General features: G+C 32.4%; 1 protein-coding gene across 3 annotated transcripts in view; it reads right to left on the reverse strand.

Moving 5' to 3' along the window:
* Nucleotides 1-22,362, reverse strand: part of Scyl2 (SCY1 like pseudokinase 2) — a 61,398-nt gene continuing 39,036 nt past the window's right edge. For 2 of the 3 annotated variants that reach the window (XM_005322377.5, XM_078052938.1), the window contains exons 11-18: nt 18,484-18,597; nt 15,092-15,224; nt 12,547-12,665; nt 8,669-8,769; nt 7,910-7,976; nt 4,347-4,436; nt 2,774-2,893; nt 1-1,633 (exon numbers count right to left, since the gene is read on the reverse strand). In XM_005322377.5, coding sequence (XP_005322434.1) covers nt 989-1,633; nt 2,774-2,893; nt 4,347-4,436; nt 7,910-7,976; nt 8,669-8,769; nt 12,547-12,665; nt 15,092-15,224; nt 18,484-18,597 — 1,389 coding nt within the window. In that variant the 3' untranslated portion in view covers nt 1-988. The remainder of the gene's footprint in view (nt 1,634-2,773; nt 2,894-4,346; nt 4,437-7,909; nt 7,977-8,668; nt 8,770-12,546; nt 12,666-15,091; nt 15,225-18,483; nt 18,598-22,362) is intronic. The other variant, XM_078052939.1, reaches the window with a different exon arrangement.

Here is a 22,362-nt window from a genome sequence, read left to right on the forward strand (position 1 = left end):
TCGTTTTTAAAGAAGTTTATTACATTTAAAACAATACAGAAGAAATCTCAAAAGTTTACTCATTAAATATAGTTTAATTCTTACAAATTTCTTTTTGAAAATGTGATTCATATACGCTACAACCTCAGAAGTTGAAACCTCAGAATTGGAAACAAAATATAAAGGCAGTAGTCAGGGAAATCACATCAGAGTGCTTCGTCAAATATCAGTACAAATCAGTACATACCTTTTCTGTGACACAGTAGGGGAAAAAAATGGATTCTAAATATATCCAAGTAAATGCAGAAAAATACATTGCTATTTGAGGCAGATCATGCTAAAATATAATTCACAATGATTAGTTTGCATTTGAGATGGTTGTTAATGATGCTTTTAACCCAATGAAATCAAATTAAATTTTGCAGTATTTCTCAGACTTTTGTACTCAACATTAGTTCATCAAAAAAGCTTAAATGATTGAAAAAAGCAAATGACCTGATCCTTCTTTTTATGCTTATCATTTTCTCAAATTAAATGCAAACAAATCAATATAGATTCAAGATTTTTCACATACTAAAATGAAGACTAATGACTTCTGAAGATAGACTGTACCACACAGTATGTAACAGGTAACAGCCTGCAGTTACCATCAACTCACTTTTTTAATAACATCAAGATTTACAAGCCAAAATAAACATTTGATTTAAAAATTCTGCTATTCAAGATAACTCAGTTGTCCTTTTTCTCTTTGAGATTGGTAAGGATTGGGTCTCTAAAAACCTGAAGAGTTGTTTGTAAGAGGGAAAAAAAATCCTCAATGCTTTAAAAAACTCAACAGGTTAGGAGTCCATACAATTACTATGCTGGCTGGCATGAAAACGTGTTTTCTTTCACAGAACCATTCACTTTCCCATAGAAGCAGTTTCTTCAAGCCATCTATACAGAGATGTAAATCAGCTTACCCATGATTAAAACAGAAATAATCCTTGAAAAACAGGAGTAAGAAACCTCACCCAAAAAGATCTTTTAAATCATTGCTAGCTGAACTGCTACTGGTCATAGTAGTTGGTGGCTGTGCAAAATTCTGTGGGCTAAAGAATGGATTACCCTGCATACCAAAGGCAGATTGTCCCATCATGTTCACTTGTGTTCCCATTACTGAACTGCCCATAACTGGAGAACCTTGAGGAGGTACGAACTGATTAAGCCACTGATTTGGTTTCTGTTGTGACAGTTGGTTCATGCTAACTTTTGGTTTCTGGGGGCCAAAGAGATTATTAAGGGCGGACATATCTGTGGGTCTTTGTTGAGTCTGCTTCACACCAGCAGGAGGAACACTCAAAGCACTGAAGTTTGGCAAAGTAGAAGGTGCTCCCAGAGTCATTTTGGTCACTCCAGGTGTGCTTGTACTACTGAAGAAGTTCTGGTTTGTATTAACTGGCATGTTGAATCCTGAAGTCTGAAACCCCATGTTTGCATTTAGGCCATTTGTCAAATTTCTCTTTGTATTATCAATTGGTGTAGAAAACATCATACCAAGGCCCGCAGAAGGAACAGAAGTGAAGGTGCTCGAAGTAGAAAGTTTAGGGGTACTAACAGAAAGGCTTGTCAAAGATGACATATTATCCATCAATGTGTCTGTCAAGTCCTTAGTCTGAAAAATATGAGGGAATCACTTTTATCTCCAAGAAATCCAAATTAATTTATAATTGGCAAATATGTGACAAATTAAATTATAAAGGACAAAATTAAAATTAATCTTAAGGGTCTACACCAAGTCAGCAAACTACAGCCTATAAGACAAATAAAGCCTGCCACCTAAACTTTAAACTCCAATTAAGTGATATATTATCTCTGCAAAGTAAAAATGCATTCTCCTCAATAAACTGATATTACAAAAAAGAATACTATTTTTATATTTTTAATTTCATCAAAATTTCATGGGAATTTGTTCCCTCCGTTCTTAATAATTACCTTATAAGATATTCTTAATTTTGCCTCTCTACCTATAAAGAATTTTTTCTCAGAGGAAGAACTTATAATTAAGAGGCAACAGAAAAAAAAATTAAGAAAGCTTTTAAATACAATTACTTCTTAAAATAGTAAGATATGTAAACTCTCTCTCTACAAACAGAGTTTTATTCACTGACATAGCACCAGCATCCAGAACAATATCTGGAACATAGTAGGAAGTAAATACTGGTCAGGTGACACAGATACATTTTCCGAAATTAAGTTAAAAAAAAAACTAATAAACTATAACTGAAAACCAAAAATATAAAACTATTTTTAATTCAAAAATACATAAGCACAGGGCTGGAGTTGTGGCTCAGTGGTAGAGCATTTGCGTACCATGTGTGAGGCCCTGGGTTCAATTCTCAGCACCACATATAAATAAATGAATAAAATAAAGGTCCACCAATGTCTAAAATAAATAAATATATATGTATGTATATGTATACATATATATAATACATAAGAGCATGAATATATTAATAATACTCTTGATCATTTCAAAGTGAAGAGAGTTGAAGAAGAACTATGAGACCTAACTTTTTTAAAAACCTCACCTATTCATTCAGCTTCCTCTTTACTGATAGTAAACACTATCATGAAACACTGTACATTAGGCAAGTTATGAAGGAACTGCTAGAAAAGCCTTTATGCTCATACTTTTTTTTTAGAAACAACCAATTAAATTATTCTTTGAAATACATCTTTTACAAATAATAGTAGGCTAGTTTCTACTCACTAGTAGTATACTTTAATTTATGCAAAAGAAATTAACTCTGACCTGTTTGACTGGAGCAACTGATTTGTGTACTTGGGGTTTAAGAGGCTGCTGGCTTTTCAACTTCTGTGCCTGCTCCTGTTCTTTTGCTAATTTTTGCTTTTCTTCAAGTGTAAGTGATGCCTTCAAATAAAAGAGAGCAAAAAATCAACTGGCAACTACATAAATCCATTTATAAAACAAAATACTTCTTCTTTAGCTTTAGGCAGAAATTCACAGAGTCTGTGTTAAAATATTTCTAGTATGAAAACAGCTATCATTTTAAAATCGTTTATTAGAAATATCTTGTTCTAGTCAATGAGAATATGATTAAGTTATTTCATTCTGCAATTGAGAGATCTTATTCAACTCTAACTAGTTCTCTCAAAAAAATATTTTAGAAACTTACCAAAAAGCCTAGGAAAAACTAAACAAATACATTCTTACACTACTAACAGCTGCATCAGATCTGAAATCTTTTTCTTTTATTAACAACTTTGCTATCCCTTAAGGTCATCCAATATATTCTCTTATAATTTTACAAACTATTATTCCCAGCAGTCCATTTATATGTACAGGTACTCATATTTGGTGAATGAAGAGAAGAACAACAGCAGAGGTCAAAAAGTGACGTAAGTATTTTTTTATATTGGTGTAACTAAAATTTCAATAGAAAAGTATCATTGTAGAGTTTACTATTTAAAATTAGAGGAAGAACAAACTTTAATAGGAAACAGAAGAAAAAAAATTTACTCAGATTTTTAATTCACTATGAGATGGAATCAAATCTATTTTGGAAATTGTCTTTCAAATAGCATTGGCTCACCACTAATAAGTCATATTGAGATCATATATTCCTGACAGAATAAACCAAGAGGGGTATATACTCCAACATTTCTGTGGTATTCTTGCCAAAAATGAATAAATGTTGACTAATTATGAGAAAATAATGGCATACACAAATTGAAGACCATACTACCAAATAACTGATTGGTACTCTTCAAAAAATGTTAAGGTAGGGGCTGGGGTTGTGGTTCAGTGGTAGAGCATTTGCCTAGCATGTGTGAGGCACTGGGTTCAATTCTTAGCATTGCATATAAATAAATAAATGAATAAAATAAAAGTCCATTAACAACTAAAAAATATATAAAAAATAATCTTTTTAAAAAAGACCAAAGTAAAAGCCTATAATGAACTATAAAAGTTAAAGTTGTTACCACAGAATGAAAAGTTGTTGGGCTATAGTGAAGAGAGAAATTAAATAACTGAAGAACCACAATTAGGGAAAGCCAAAGGTAGATACACAGCATCAATCTGAAGTGACTGCCATCAATATAGGAAACACAGAGTGAGAAAAGACAGGCAATCTAGAAATGCTACCATGTGGGAGGTCGAGTAATAAAGAAGCCAAAAATCTTAAGCTACATGGGGTAGGTCATGTTCCAATGATGAAGATATTTCATGAAGATAATATAAAAAGATAATTACAAAATGTTTCTTATTAAGATGCTAAATAGTGTTCCCTAATAAAAACCCATGGTTTACAGGAAATCCTTCAATATAAATAAGAGTGCTAAAAAAGAGTAAAGAAACTCACTCTTTTATGTCTATTTTGTAACTCATCTTCTTTACTTTCTGATTCACAAGTCAGAAGGTCTGTTCCAATGTTGTTAAAAACCTTGTCAATCTAGTGAAACAGAAAAATTCCATCATTCAAAGAGACTTCAATAAAAATGTGATTTTATCAGGGAGGAAATAAAAAAATACTTAGAGTAAATGAGAACACTGATACAATGTATCAAAATCTCTGGGACACTATGAAGGCAGTGCTTAGAGGAAAGTTCATCGCAGTGAATTAAAAGAATAAAAAGTCAACAAATAAATGAGCTAACATTACATCTCAAAGCCCTAGAAAAAGAAGAACAAATCAACACCAAAAGAAGAAGACAGGAAATAATTAAAATCACAGCTGAAATCAATGAAATTGAAACAAAAGAAATAATTCGAAAAATTGATAAAATGAAAAGTTGGTTCTTTGAAAAAATAAATGAAATTGATAAACCTTAGCTACACTGACAAAGAGAAAGAAAACTAAATTACTAAAATTTGTGATGAAAAAGGAAATATCACGATGGACACTAATAAAATATAGAAGATAATTGGAAACTATTTTAAAAATTTATACTCCAATAAAATAGAAAATCTCAAAGATATCAACAAACTTCTAGAGAAATATGACCTACCCAATCTAAATCAGAAGGACATACACAATTTAAGCAGATCAATTTCAAGCAATGAAATAGAAGACGCCATCAAAAGCCTACCAACCAAGCAAAGCCCAGAACCAGATGGATTCTCAGCAGAGTTCTATAAGATCTTCAAAGAATTAATGCCAATACTCTTCAAATTATTCCATGAAATAGAAAAAGAGGGAGGCCTTCCAAACTCATTCTGTGAGGCTAGTATCATCCTGATACCAAAACCTGACAAAGACACTACTCAATGAAAGAAAACTTCAGACTAATATCCCTGATGAAGACACAAAAATTCTTAATAAAATTCTGGCAAATCGCATACAAAAACTTATTAAAAAGATAGTGCACCATGATCAAGTGGGTTTCACTCCAGGGACGCAAAGCTGCTTCAACATACAGAAATCAATAAACATAATAAACCACATCAATAGACTTAAAGATAAGAGTCATATGATTATCTCAATAGATGCAGAAAAAGCATTTGACAAAATACAGCACCTCTTCATGTTCAAAACACCACAAAAACTAGGGATAGTAGGACCATACCTCAATACTCTAAAAGTTATGCATGCATGCTAGGGTTGTGGCTCATGGGAGAGCACTTGCCTAGCACATGTGAGGCGCTGGGTTTAATACTCAGCGTCCCATTAAATAAATAAAGAAATAAAGAAAGAAATAAAGAAAGAAAGAAAGCAAGAAAGAAAGAAAGCAAGAAAGAAAGAAAGAAAGAAAGAAAGAAAGAAGATATTATTTCCATTTGTAACTTTTAAAAAAAGAGTTTATTAAACAAAAAAGAAATTTAAAAGCTATGTATGCTAAACACAAGACAAACGTCATTCTAAATGGAGAAAAATTGAGAGCCTTCCTTCTAAAAGCTAAAACAAGACAAGGATGCCCTATTTCACCACTTCTACTCAACAAAGTACTTGGAACTCAATTCAGAGCAATCAGAAATTAAAGGGATACAAACAGGAAAAGAGCTCAAACTATCACTATTTGCTGAGGACATGATTCTATATCTAAAAGAGCCCAAAAAATTCCACCAGAAAAACTTCTTGAACTAATAAATACATTAGCAAAGTAGCAGGATATAAAATCAATACCCAGGGGCTGGGGATGTGGCTCAAGCGGTAGCGCGCTCGCCTGGCATGCGTGCGGCCCGGGTTCGATCCTCAGCACCACATACCAACAAAGATGTTGTGTCTGCCAAGAACTAAAAAATAAATGTTAAAAATTCTCTCTCTCTCTCTCACTCTCTCTCTCTTTAAAATAAATAAATAAATAAAAGAAATCAATACCCATAAATCAAATGCATTTCTATACATAAGTGATGAATTCAATGTGAAAAAAATTAGGAAACTACCCTATTCACAATAGCCTCAAAAATTAAATAAAAAACTTGGGACTCAATCTAACAATAGAGGTGAAGGGTTAGGGTTGTGGCTCAAAGGTAGAGCGCTTGCCTAATGTGTGTGAGGCACTGGGTTCGATTCTCAGCACCACATATAAATAAATAAACACTGACAACTAAAAAAGAAAAAAAGAGGTGAAAGACCTCTACAATGAAAACTACAGAACACTAAAGAAAAAAATTGAAGAAGACCTTAGAAGATGGAAAGATCTCCCATGTCCTTGGATAGACAGAATTAATATTGTCAACATGGCCATCCTACCAAAAGCACTATACAAAATTAATGCAATTTCCATTAAATTTCTGAAGATGTTCTTCATAGAAAAAGAGAAAGCAGTCATGAAATTCATTTGGAAAAATAAGAGAAACAAAATACCAAAGCAATCCTTAGCAAGAAGAACAAAGCAGGAGGCATCACAATACCAGACCTTAAATTATAATACATAGCAACAGGAACAAAAACAGCATGGCACTGGTACCAAAACAGACATGTAGTCCAATGGTATAAAATAGAAGACATAGAGACAAACTCACATAAATACAATTATCTCATACTAGACAAAGGTGCCAAAATATACATTGGGAAAAGATAGCCTCTTCAACAGATAGTGCTGGGAAAAGTGGAAATCCATATGTAACAAAATGAAATTAAACCTCTCACCCTGCACAAAACCAACTCAAAGTGTATCAAAGATTGAGGCACTAGAACAGAGACACTGCACTTAATTAGAAGGAAAAGGAGGCCCAAATCTTCATCATGCCAGCTTAGGTACTGACTTCCTGAATAAAACTGCTGGCCCAAGAAGTAAAATCAAGAATCAATACATAGAATGGATTCAAACTAAAAAGCTTCTTCTCAGCAAAGGAAACAATCAATAACATAAAGAGAGAGCCTACAGAATAGGAAAAAATCTTTACCACATGCACCTCAGATACAGCACTAATCTCCAGGATATATAAAGTCAAAAAACTGGCACCGTGTATAGCCAGAGGAATGAGAAGTTATGTTCCATTTGTGTTTAATGTATCAAAATGCATACTATTGTCACTTATAACTAAGTAGAACAAGTTGTTTTAAATTTTAATTGATACATACAAACCTTATAAAATAATATTCAAGATGGAGACAAAGATTAGTTTCAAAACTAAAACACCTTACCTAAGATTTGTCAAGAAGCCACCTCACATAAGACTCAGTCTTTCATTTTATTCCATGTTAAGATAACCATTCAAGTTCATTTCTTTTAGAGTTAAGTTCAAAACACAGACTTTTGTTATAAAGATTACTATAATCTCAAAATAAACAATACTACCGTGTGTATGTGTGTGTGTAAGTAAATTTTAAAATTACAAAAAAAATACGTTCCTTGGTTTATGGGTATTACACAAATTAAATCCTTTTACTCTGTTAAAAAAAAAAGTGACTTTATTGCTTAAAAGGCCCCTAAATAAAGCACACCATTAAGTACTTCCTGCAAAAATTAAATATCTTACCTGATTCCCAACATTTGTAACTTTTATCTCCTCAGAAGCATTCATTGAATTTCCTATGTCCAAAGATCTATAGAAGAGTTGAATTATAACAAAGCAATAAAAACAAATGCATATTTTAAAATACACATCCTAAAAACTGTTTGCCTTCAGAATTTATTAGAATCCAAATAAATTGCAACATCATTCTTTAGAGAGAGTATAATATTGTCCACTGTTTTCTACTAATAATATCTGCTTGTTCAAAAAAATAACTTTTGTCATCATTATCCAAAGAACATGTATGAAGACACAAATTGGTGTGAATATACTTTGTATACAATCAGAGATATGAAAAATTTGAGCTCTATATGTGTAATATGAATTATAATGCATTCCACTGTCATATATAAATAAAAACAATTTAATAAAAAAATAACATTTGTATAAAAGTCCTTTTTAAAAACTCAACATTTGAGATAAGGTGTTTAATAACCTGCGATTACAAGTCCAATGGCTAAAACTGACAAAATTCTATTTCTGAGAAAATCCCTTATGTAGAGAAAATGAAGATTATAGTATATTACATTTTTGTACTCAGAAGTCATATTAGATTTTTCAACATCCTATTTTATCTCAATTCAACTTAATGTGTCAGAAAATTTTTAAATATGGTTAAATTAAAATCCAGCAATTTTTCTGTTCCATATTCTAAAATATCAATCATGAGGTAATTTTTATCTCACTACTGGACAATGTGCAATTCATTTACAACCTACTTACTTCTGCTGTTCTTGCATTATATGAAGTTGCTCCAGTTTAGTCTTATGTTCAGACTCCAATCTACTAAGCATCTCTTTTATGACGGAAATGAAAGAATTGAACTGGTATAATAAGAAATTGATATGGTTATAAAATTTCAAGTTTGCAGTAATCAATTAAGGTAAATAAGCTAATCACAATTGTGTATTTTTCCAGTGGCTCACAACAAGCATAGTACATTTAAACTCAGCACATTACAGCAAGTTTTTACAACCTTTATATGGTGGTGACATGATAGCTGATGAGGCTTTTAAGTTCCAGAAAACATGTTTCAATGAGTTATATATATATACTAAGTTGTCAGACAGCTATTATTTCAGGATTTTTTTTTTCTGGCACTGAGAACTGAACCCAGGGCTTTACACATGCTAAGTAATACTCTACTGCTAAGTTTTAAAAGGTCTTACATAAGTTTACCCCAGCAGTTATACATTGATAACTTGTCCTATCAGGAAACAATTCATTTAATAATATATAAAAAACTTCTGTTTAAACAAATTGTTAGAAAAATGACATATTTGGCTAGAATGAACACTGTTTTTTGAAAAGTTAGCAGAAATATTAAATCAACATAATTCATCTTTCAAATAATTAAAATTCATAAATATGCCTAATACTACATCTTTTTGTTGTTGTTGTTGTTGTTGTTGTTAAACTTTGGTTAATGGTCCATGATTCTTATAGTACCTCTGGATCATCTTAAACAAGTTATTCTAATGACACCATAAGTTACAGGAAGACTCTTTCTTTTCATCTTATCATGAGAATTACAAAAAGTATATTGCTTCAACCATTTATCATGATTTTCTGATTCATTTTTTAAAAACGTTCACTGAAGTATATTAATCGAAAAGTCTGTGTGTGTATACACAGCTCAAAAAATTCACAAACTGAACATGCCCATCAAAACCAGTAGCCTGATATAGAAACAAAACATTGTCAGCACCCCAGAAGCTTTCTTCTAACCTCTTCTAGTCATTTCCCACTCCCAACTCCTACAGATAAGCACTATTTTGACTTCCAGCTATGTAAACTGTTTTTGTACTTTATATAAATAGAATCATCTGTTTCATTTACTTTATGTTTGTGAGATTCATCCATATTGTTGCATGTAGTTTGTGCAAAGAAGAGTTAACATCATAGGCCTGAACAGCTATTTTTAGGTCTGCTTACCAAGTCAGCCTCTGGCTGGTAACTGGAACTTAGATCTCAGGATGGGTTCCATTATTAACTGATAAGAGTGGTTGCCTACACTTAAACTGCTTCTACAAAGAATTTATCACATGCTGAACACCTGCTTTCCTTTTGGGAGTCTGGATTTGAGAACATGCCAAGCAGAGGACACTACATGATCAGCTCTCAATAAAAACTTTGGGTACTGAGTCTCCAGTGAGATTCCCTAGGTGGTAAAATTTCACATTTTGTCACAACTCATTATTAGGCAAACTGAGAGCATCCTATGTGATTTCACTAGGAAAGACCTCTAGAAGTTTGTACCAACTTTCTTCCAGACTGGGCCCTATGAATCTTTCCCCTTTCCCAATTTTGCTTTATATCCTTTCACCACAATAAACAGGAACTATAAGTATACCTATACATGGGTCCCAATGAGCCATCCAATCTGTCTAGGGGGTTGGGGAGTCTTAGAAGCTTTCCATAAACACATCATAGATTGTTCAGTGTGTCTGAAGTTTTTTTTTTTAATAACTTTGTTTATTTTTATGTGGTGCTGAGGATAGAACCCAGGGCCTCGCACATGGTAGGCAAATGCTCTACCACTGAGCCACAACCCAGCCCTCTGCAGTTTTTTAATCAAATGTTAAAAATGTCTTTTTACTAAGTTCCTTTATCTTTTTTCACTTAAAGTATAGTATACTTAAATTATTTTAAATCACAACCATCAGAACATGAATTAGGAACCCTGACCATGAATAGGAAAGCAGATCATATCTCTGCTAACCTACTGTAAAACACCAGAAAGATATGATCCAAAGTATTTCTGAAGATGAAAATAGGCCCTAAAAAAGAAATCATAAAGCTGAAGAAAACATAAGATTTCAAATGGAATCATACATCCTAAAATAAGCACTTGGAAATATATTAAAACATCCTAAATCAGAATTATGAGAACTACAAACAGAAATTACAAAACAGATGAAAGGGCATATTATCCTATTCCTCTTTAGTATTCAATGTCTCCTATTTTGCCAACCCTAAATCCAATCTTGCCACCCAAGATAAAGTATCAAATCTAGGAACAAACTTTCAAAGGCTTATCCTACTCCTTCAAACAGAATGTTAAATCCTTCACAAGTTTCTCTACCTCAAAACTGCTCACTCAGTACTCTCCACACTGCCAAAAAATCTTGTTTTATTTTGAAACTTTCTGCTTCCTACATTGCAATAAATCACTTTTGAGTCCTTCTTTCTAAATCTGCCCTGCCTATCCATCTCTGATATTCTCAAGTTAAACAGTAACTCTTCTCATACTTCTCCATTATACTTCATTAAACACCATTTCCACTGTAAACAAAAAATATCTTGTTGTGACTCTACATCTCAAGTTTTCTCTCAATCTGGTTTTTGTTTTTGGCACTGCACTAAGAGTTGGGGTTACAATGAATAATAAACCATAATAACCAGACTTTGAAGAAGAGTCTAACTCTTCAGGAAGAGTCAGAGTAACCATAGCTATGGTAACTGTATATCAAGAGGTATACAGAGAGAATTCTATAATAATTTTTGAACATACATTATACCTTTGCCCAAATACATACATCTTGAAAGTTCAAATACCTAAATCAGACTGGCATTTAAAGGCTACCCATTTTAGTCTTACTTTATCTAATCCTATTTTCCCCCACATGTCAAATTGAATTATTTCTTCTCTGTAGCAGATAGGCTCTTAATATGGTTCCCAATTATCTCCTTCTACTGCTTTTTATGGCCTTGTGTAATCTCATATCTTTAGAGTTTAAGCAAGACGGGTGACTTCCTTCTAGGCCAAACTCTCTTGTTGGCTTTCATGACACAACCTGCCATGGTAGAGAAGCCAACGTGGCCTAGAACCAACAGTGGCATACAATTATCACCCAGCTAGGAAAGACCCTCAGTCCAAGTGCCGAAAGGAACTGAATCCTGCCAGAAACCATGTAAATGCACTTAGAAGTAGATTATCCACCAGATGGGCCTTCAAGTGAGCCCTAAGTCCTTGACTCAGCACTATGAGAAATTCTGAGTAGAGACTCCAACTAAGCCAAGCCCTTGCTTGGTTGATCCATAGAAACTGTGAGATAATGTGATTTTCTTTAAAACACTAAATTTAGCCAGGCACAGGTGGTCAATGCCTGTAATCCTAGCTATTTGGGAGTCTGATGCAGGAGGATGGCAAGTCCAAGGACAGCACAGGCAATTTTCTGACAGTAACTCAGTGGTAGAGTGCTTGCCTAGCACATACAAGGCCAAGGTACAACACAAAACAAACAAACCCACAACCAAAAATATGGAAAAAGAAAACAATAAATTTGCAATGACATTATATAGCAATGAATAACAAATATAATCTCCAACACATTGCTTGAGTTTGTTCTTTATTCATGTTAGCTTCTCAGCCTGGATCTAAAGTAGTTACAAACACTACTCATCTTTCAACATTTATCAGTTCCCAAATATTTATATTTTTATATCTATCTTCCCTTCCTACCCATAAACTTTCTTCATCTAACTCTGCCATATTTTTCCTGTTTCATCAATTTTTACATGTAATATACTTATATAGTTATACAACATATATAATTCCAAGAAAACAGTAAACTGAATAAACACAAAAATATTCCTACCTGATTAAGATTGAGATTGTTTTCAATACTCAGAGGAATGAGATGTGGCAATACTTTTCCAGCCAGCTGCTCTTTGGTGATTCCCAGCTTCTTATGAGTAAAAGTACATTTGTAAATACCTGATAGAAAAGAATGTAACTAAATTTTATAAGTTAACACTATAAGTTAATAGTAATCATTCAAACAGCATGTCTGTATGAAATTTTTTGGTATTTTCCCAGTCAGAACCTCAGAATGAGGATGCTCTTACATATGGATAGAATAATTTCAGCCTTATCATCAATACAGATTTAAATAGTATGACATATTTATCCTATGCTCTTTTGTGCATATAACAATATCATATTAAAAGCTTCATCAGGGCTAGGGTTGTGGCTCAGCGGTAGAGCGCTCTCCTGGCATGTGTGAGGCCCTGGGTTCAATCTTCAACACCACATATAAATAAATAAAATAAAGTTATGCGTCCACCTACAACAACAAATATTAAAAAAAAAAAAAAAAAAAAAAAAGCTTAATCAGATCCAGGTTCAGTTCTCACAGTAAAGCAGTAAGGTTACAGAAAACTCCTCTGTTCATAAAACATCTATTTCAGACTTAACATCTACACTTAAGGCATCTATTTCAAAGTATTTAAGTATATGTACATTACATGTATTCACTTTTTATCAAATAAAATTCAACATGTTTGAAACTTAAAAATTTAACCCCACTATCATTCCCTACTGTCTCACCTATTTATTTGACCTTCAAGACCACACTTGTTATACCCACTCCACAGTTTTCTGGTTGTAAATTGTACATTTGCTCCTAATTCTCTGAATACCTTTGTGTTATTAAGTGTTCTATATATAATCCAAAGCTTTATTGGCCCTATCTGCTATTATTGTTAATATACACAAAAGCATCTATTAACTATTTACTAGACACTATGCTCATTATATGCTCATTATATCTCTTTGTTTCACTGAATTCTCATAAAAATCCTACAATGATGTTATTTTTATCCTTATTTAATAATTGAAGAAACTTTTCAAGATCACCCCAGGAACCAGGAACCGAGAGAACTCAGATTAGAATCAGAGCCCCTTTCTACTATGCAAAACTCTTGCTCAAAATGAACTTCTTTGAGCAAAAAAAAAAAAGATTCATACCATAACCCAAGAGTTCTATATCCACAGAGATCTTTAATAAATATTTGCTAATCATTTCTAAAAATATTCACTACGTTGCACATTATAGTAAGTGTTAAGGTACCTAAATAAGTAGTATAGTGTCTCTTAAAAATAAAAAATCTCAAATTTAATAAAAGATTTTTTTTTGCTTCTATAGTTATGTCTGTTTCTATTGTAAGAGGATGTTCTTAGACATTTGCTCTGACATTTCCATATTATATTTTCACAGCTTTAACTATATACAATTTCAGAGTTTTTGGACAGAGTAATTTGCCAATAGAATAAAATGTGCTTTAAGACTAATATGCTTAATCAATAAATAACTTAGCAATAAAACATAATAGTTAAGATTCAAATGTATATAAATTTTAAAAATCAGCTTTACTACTCCCCAGCTGTATGATCTTGAATAACTCAACCTATCTGAGCCTTAGTTTCATTGTTATAAAAAATAATAATAATAGCTATCTCATTGTATTTGGGGGAGGATAAAATAAGGCAGAAAAAATACTTTGCCTCTTAGAAGACTGTTATCAGAATTTCAACTTTGCCTCTCTTACTGTGTACCATTTTATGGGGAAAACTATATGCTATCATGATATTTGCAAAGTTAGGACTCCCAAACATCTTATCCTTTATAAATGTGAAGATTCTAATGCCTTACCTGTAGTGACACTGCCACATCAATGTTTATAGCACTCAATTCACAGTAGCTAAACTATAGACTAACCTAGGTGACCTTCAACAGATAAATGAATAAAGAAACTGTGATACATATACACAATGGAATATTACTCAGCCTTAAAGAACAATGAAATGATGGCATCTGCCAGTAAATGGGTGGAACTGGAGAATATTATGCTAAGCAAAATGAGCCAATCCCAAAGAACCAAAGGCCAAATATTTTCTCTGATATTCGGACGATAATTCACAATAGGGGGTGGGAGAGAATAGAGGTATTTTGCACTAGACAGAGGGGAGTAAAGGGAGGGGAGGGGACATGGGAAAGGAATTGGGTAGAATGAATTAGACATTATTAACCTATGTGCATATATGATTACATGACCTGTGTAACTCTATACTATGTACAACCAGAATGAGAAGTTATACTCCACGATACATGATGTGTCAAAATGTATTCTACTGTTATGTATAACTAATGAGAATAAAAAATATTTTTAAAAAAGACTCTAATGCTTTTACTAAAATCAACACAAAGAGCAAAGTTATATTACAATATTTATCCCATCATATTTCAATTACTGATTGCTATAATAATGAAAAGCGAGTACAATGGTTTTATAAAATGGAAAATTTACTTGCATAACTATAAAATAATAAAGTAGAATAAAATGACTTTAAGTTTCAGGTACCTAAAATTCCCATGAGGACTGCAGGTTCCTTGGATGGAATTTGTTGTAAGAAGGGTAGTATATCATCAAGTACAAACCACTTATCCAAGTATTCCAAAATCTTTCCTAAGCACACTAAGGAATTCACACGAACCTATTAAAATGAATTGCATTAGCCATGTGAAGTCTATGTAACACAGAACAAAATATTTAGTGTAAATTTCATCTTCATATAGATATATGCTAAAATTTCAAGAATAAAAGTAGGTTTTGAAGATATGTTATATTAACACAGAAAATTCACTTATTTTAATTCTCCTGACTTCAGAAAGAATTTGTGATTACTTTACCAGGACACTGGTTAGCTGAAGATAAAGGAATGACTTCAATGTTGTCTTATTTTAAATACAGTGATGAGAATTTGAGCAACTTTATCTACATAGGAATTGACTGAGAACATTCCTTGGGGAACATTTCAGTTTTAAAAAGAAATTCATTCTCCCTACTAACTGATAAATTTCACAAGGATTTCAATATTTTATTTTAATTCTGGTTCAATTCTTTTATGTGTGGAGGATGGGGGGAGTTCTGGGGTTTGAACTTGGAGGTGCTTAACCACTGAGCAATACCCCCAACCCTTTTTATTTTAAGAGGAGGTGCAAGTTGTTTAGGGCCTCACTAATTTGCTTAAGCTGGTTTTGAACTTGTAATCCTCTACCTCAGCCTCCCAAGTTGCTGGAATAACAGGCATGTGTCACCATATCTGGATCAAAACTAAATATTTTCACATTTAAAATTATCCACATTTATCTAAAATGCAGTTTTCTATTTCTAACTGTCTTTGACACAGTTACTAAGACCTGACTCAACTTTTGATAAATAGGTCATATCCTAGTTCTTAGCTAGAATCTGTTAAAATAGAATCAAAACCCCTAATATCAATAAAACTCCAGTTTAAAAATAAATAAATAAAAATAAACTAAGGGCTGGGATTGTGGCTCAGCAATAGAGTGCTAACCTAGCTTGTTTGAGGCCCTGGATTCAATCCTCAGAACCACATAAAAATAAATAAAATAAAGATATTGTATCAAGACAACTAAAAAATAAATATTTTTTTAAAAAGTAAACTAAGCAAAGTAGAAAATAATTTGGTTAAAATCACACCATATTTGTACAGAAAAAGTGAAAATAATTTTCCATTTCTGAAAAAAAATGAGTTTTCTGAAATTTAAATGAGAAATATTATAAATTCATGATGATATCTGAAGGCTTAACTTTGTCAGATTAAGTTTTATAATAGGAAATGCTACATCTACTGGAATATATATGTGCATATATTTTTTCTTAAGAGAAACTATAAATTCTGGTTTTATTTTATTTTATGTAAATATACAACATTAATCACACAAGTATTTTACCTGTGTAGAATTTTTTTTCTTTATTTTCAATATTAAGGTATAAGTCTAACTCACAACATATGTTTTACAAAATTTCCAGATTAGAATTTTTAAATCTTAGACAACGTGCCCATGAATGCAACTCAGAAATGCACATTTGCCACTCTGAAGGTAAGCAGGAGCACTGAAAAGTGCTACCTAAAATGCACTTAACGCAGCCATGGCGGCAAACACCTATAACCCTGAAGACTTGGGAGCTGAAGCAGGAAGACTGCAAATTCAAGACCATCCTCAGCAATTTAGTGAGGGCCTAAGCAACCTAGCGAGACCCTGTCTCAAAATAAGAAATAAAAAAGGGCTCGGATTTAGCTCAATCCCAGGGTTCAATCCCCAATACAAAAAAAAAAAAAAAAAAAGCACTTAAAAAGTGATATATAAAATGCAAATCCATTCCAGTTACTGTTATAAATATATTCATTATAAATTCTTGTAAACAACACATCAGTGGGCATTAATGTAGATCATTTCATTCAATTTCCTGTGGTTCCTCTGCATATATAACATATTTCACTGCATAACTGTCACAAGCATTAATATGCATTCATGAATACTCTATGCAACCTAATCTTGCATAAAAGACAGGTACATAATAAATAATTTTTAAGTAATACCAGCACAATTTTGGGGGTGAAAACAGTTTCACATAATGGTCAGACCCCACTTTTTGGAAAAATTATTGGCATAAAATCTGACAATTCCAAGGTAAAAAAAAGTACTCAGAACTGAACAAGAATGTATACTTGCAGAAAATGTATGCTAAAATGTGTACTGCCATAAGATATAGTAGTAAGATTTTTTGAAATGGCATTTTGAAAACTGAATTTTAAGCTACGTATATAAAGCCATCATCTATTTTGAAAATTCAATCATAAACTTTGAGAACTTCAAAGAAAAAGACTACCTTTGAAATCCTCTTAATGATGATGAAGAAAGACTCAGAGAGGTAAAAGGAACTGCTCAAGGCCACAAAGGTAGTTAGTATAAAAATGAGAATAAGAACAAGATTCTTGACTTCAGTTCATTTCATACTTGTTCAACTGGGTAATGATGTTATTTTTCAACACTGAGTCCTTCTACCAAAAAACATAAACTGAAATAGATTAGACAGCTACAGAGTAAAATCATGTCAATTATACTGCTTTTTGCCTATAATCATATTAAGCTAAAAATGTTTATTTTATTTAAATTTATATTCCATCAGATAAAGATGGATGGGATCTTTAAATTTAATAACATGCTTTTTATCAAATATCAATATAAAGAACTAATCAGACAAAGGCAAGACATTTCTCCCTCAATATTACTTCTACAATGAAATATCATTGTGATAAATTCTTAGAGAGAAGGTTAGGAACTTTACTATTTTTGGTATGAGATAATGAAAATTATGTTATTTGTTCTACTTCCTTGACCAACAAGTAACCTAGTGTTAAAATTCTATAATCAAAGGACCCAGGTACCTATCTTTGGTCCATATTTTTTAGTAAAACTATTTTCCCCACTGTACTCATATTAATTTATTGTTTTACTGCCCTCTACTTTTTCCTGAAAGTGGGCAAGTAAGTGGAGAATAAGAAACTTAGAGACAGATGACTAAAAATAAAGGCAATTTATAAAAGGAAGCCATTCAAAAAGTTTTTAGGCTTATACACCAAGTTTAACTCTTATGATTATTTTAAAACTAAGAACAAAATAACTTGTGAGTTTAAAATGAAAAGGATTAGGAGAAAAATAATCACTCAGCTTTTCTATTGAAGCACTCAAAGACAGGGAAGGTGGGTAAGGTTAGGGATATAATATTATAAAATGCATATCAAAAAAACTATAGCTCATTTTTATATACAGGTGACTTACAACCAAGACCAATTTTATGAACAAACCATAATAGGCTTATTAAACAATAAGAAAATGATTTAAATTACTGAAAAAAAAATTAACATGCAAGTAACTACTTACAGCAAGGGAAGATGTTTGTAGACAGGCATTTTTAATTCTTGGTATCAAAGCATTTTTCATGGATGGGTAGTCTATAAGATTTGCAAAGGTTGGAATGATGTTTAGACACAGCTCCTATTAAGAAAATAAATCTGATCAATCTTATAAAAAGATTCTCTCATCCTTTATCTCACATATTCAAAAGCATTTTTCATTTGTATGGTTAATTTGTCATAGTTTGAAATAAATTTCCACATGTATTATGTGGTTCTTTCAATATTCTTCCTAAAAAGAACAATTAAAAACACTTTTCAGTTTTACAGATAAGGAGAAGGACTCAGAAGACCTTCCTCAGGATTATACTAGATTGTTAAGCCAGACACAGTAGTGTTCTCCTTTAGTCCTAGCACTATGGAGGCTGATGTGGGAGGATTATATGATCAGCCTAGGGGTTATAAGACTATCCTGGGCAACATATCAAGATCCCATTTCAAAAACAAAACACAAAAACTCAAAATAAACAAAAGTCATAATAGCTAACATACAGTATACAAAACTCCCTAGTGTGATTCCTAATCTCTTTCCTTAACACAAATCTTCGTTTATTTGTTTGCATTCCAAGCATGGGTCCCCATCACTGATCTAGAACCCCAGACCCCTTAAAAGTAAGAACACATAGGTTTTATGTAAAAAATATTTTTTAATTAAAGGATCTCTTGGCGCATTTATATATATATATATATATATATATATATATCCCTATGATAGTATGTAATACAATGCTTTTTTTAAATCTTTGCTGAGGATCGAAATTAGTGCCTCACATGTTCGAGGCAAGCGCTCTCCCACTGAGCCACAACCCCAGCCCTACAATGCATTTTTAAAAAAATTTTAGAGCTCTTAATACTATCAAGGAGAAAATATATTAAGATGACATTATAAAATTTCAATTTTTTTTATCTTTTTTTTTTTTTTAAAGAGAGAGTGAGAGAGGATAGAGAGAGAGAGAGAGAATTTTTTTTAATATTTATTTTTTAGTTCTCGGCGGACACAACATCTTTGTTGGTATGTGGTGCTGAGGATCGAACCCGGGCCACACGCATGCCAGGCGAGCGCGCTACCGCTTGAGCCACATCCCCAGCCCAAAATTTCAATTTTTAAATTTTTGTGTACATATGTCTGCCTATATAAGCTTAGGATAAAAAGACTAGAATGATGTATCTGAAATCAATGTTAAGTGTAGTCATTTCTGAGAGACGAATTTACTTCTTTATATTTTTAAGTATAGTTGACTCTCTGTATTCATGAGTTCCACATCCATGAACAACCAATCAAAATTAAAATTATTCAAAAAAAATAATTTTACTGAATATGTACAGACTTCAAAAAGGCACTGGGCATGCTGGCACATAAATGAAATCCTGTGGCTCAGGAGGCTGAGACAGGAGGATCAAAAGTTCAAAGCCAGCCTCAGCAACTTAGCAAGACCCTGTCTCAAAAAATAAAAAGGGCTGAGGATGTGGCTCAGTGGTTAAGCACCCTTGGGTTCAATCCCTGGGTTTAAAAAAAAAAAAAAAAAAAGGCATTATTCCCTAAACAATGCAATTATTTACACAGCATCCACACTGCTTTAGGTATTATAAGTAATCTATAGGAGAATAGGTGAAGGTCATATTCAAGTACTATGCTATTTTATATATGAGCTTGAGCATTTGCAGGTTTTAGTATCTGAGGGTCACTGGAACCAATCCCCTGCAGATACCAAAATACAATTATACTTTAAAATTCTGAAAGAATAACTCATTAAAAAAAAAAAAAGAAAGAAGTTAAAGACATTCTTGCTAACTAATATCATACCATAATATAAATGTTTTAGGCTAGAAGTATAGCTTGGCATTTGTGAGGCCCTGGGGTCAAGCCCCAACATCAAAAATAAATAAATAATTTAACTAGGAATGGTGATAACAAGAAAATGAGGGAGACAGGGAGATTCGAGGATTCAATGAGATAAGGAAAAGAAGAAGAAATGACTTGAGAACTAACTGGCTAAAGAACAGAGATTTCAGATAACTTGTAAGGACAAAATGATCCTTGTAGAAAGCACAAAAAAGGACATTACTAAGGATAATAGAGGAGCACATATGTATCAAGAAAGAAGCTACTGACAATATCAGGCAAATTAAAGATATTCACTTATAGTTAGCCCACAGAAATTAACTACTAAGAAGAAGTTACCAAAATACTGGCCTGAATTTTATTTGTTCTAATTTATTCCCAAATTTCTAAAGGCAGATGTAGAGGTTTATATGTTTGTATTTACTCAGAACTATAATAATTGATTAATTATAATAATTTGTGGATAAGAAATTTTGCTACAGGTAAGAATGCAGAGTAAGTGGGAATGCAAATTAGTAGAGGCATTATGGCAAACAGCATAGAGGTTCCTCAAGACACTAGAAATAGAACTAAATTATAATGGATTATTATTATTCAACCATAAAAAAGAACAAAATTCTGTTATTTGCTGCAACATGAATGAAACTTAAGGGCATCATGTTAAGGAAATAAGTCAGGGACTAAAACAAATACCACATATTCTCAATTACATGTGGAAGATAAAAAGTTTATCTCAGAAGTAAATAACAGAATAGTGGTTATCAGAGCCTGGGAAGCATATGAGGGAGGAAGACAGGATGGTTAATGGGTACAGGGGCACACACAGCTAGATAGAAGGAACAGCTTGCAATGTTCTGTAGCACAGTGGAATAACTTGGTTGACAACAATAAATATTTCAAAAACACTAGTAAAGAGGATCTGGAATATTTTTAACATGAAGAAATGATAAACATCTAAGGTGGCAGATATTACTCTGATCTATCTTTACACATTGTATAAATGGACGGAAATATCACACTGTACAATTACTGTGTCAATTAAAAACAAAAAATATATAAAAGGTAAAATTTCTTAAAAATACAAGCTACATTTAAGGGACAACGTTCCACAAACAAGAGAAGAGAAAGGACAAGGATTAGCAAGCAGTGAAAAACTTGCTCCTGATACCAGGGCCTCCTTAGGGAAGGTCAGCCTTTAAGATGGGAACAGACAAAGAGAGACAAGACAGACTTTCACCAAGGACTCGTAATACTTGTATTATTACAAAGCAATTTGAAAGTGTGAAAGTACTCAATGCTATATAATTGAACTCAGGGAAAAAGGTTACAAACAGGCAAAGTTAAATTATGTCTAATTCACTAGGCTAAGGGAGAAGGGAGCTCTTTCAGGATAAATAACAGGAGAATGAAAGAAACAAAACCTTAAGGAAATCTAAGCAGCAAATTCTCAGGAACTTTGAGACTTCTTATTTTATATCTTCTCTATAATTGGTGGTGAGGTGATGAACACATCTTCTGTATTTGATTTAAAAGGTAAATAATTTTTAAACTTTGTCAGATGTATTTTTATGCTTCTATTTAAGGTCCCTATCCTTTGTAAACCGTCTACTACATTTCCAAGTGTGCTTCAGAACCACCTCTAACCTCTTAAATATTTATAATCAAACTTTATTTTTAAAACTTCTACTTAGAAATGAATTTCAGAAGTTATATTCCAGACTTCTCCTTGCCTGAAACATGAGAAAAAGATTCATGTTTCTTGTTTTCTCTAGAACTCTCTCAATTATTTAGATACAATTTGTCAAATTCAGGCATATTGAAACTAGTTAATTAGACTGGTGACTAAAATTTATATTGAGTGATTATCAGAAATGCTGGTTTCTAAAATTAAGCAAAGTCGCACTACTGGACTTAACTATGTATTAACTATTTTAATTAAATACTGGCTGATATTTGTTGGTTTGATTATGAAGAAGAATGGCCTTTTATACTCAACCTTCTTCC

The sequence above is a fragment of the Ictidomys tridecemlineatus genome, chromosome 6 (genome assembly GCF_052094955.1).
Source record: "Ictidomys tridecemlineatus isolate mIctTri1 chromosome 6, mIctTri1.hap1, whole genome shotgun sequence".
Taxonomy (NCBI): domain Eukaryota; kingdom Metazoa; phylum Chordata; class Mammalia; order Rodentia; family Sciuridae; genus Ictidomys; species Ictidomys tridecemlineatus.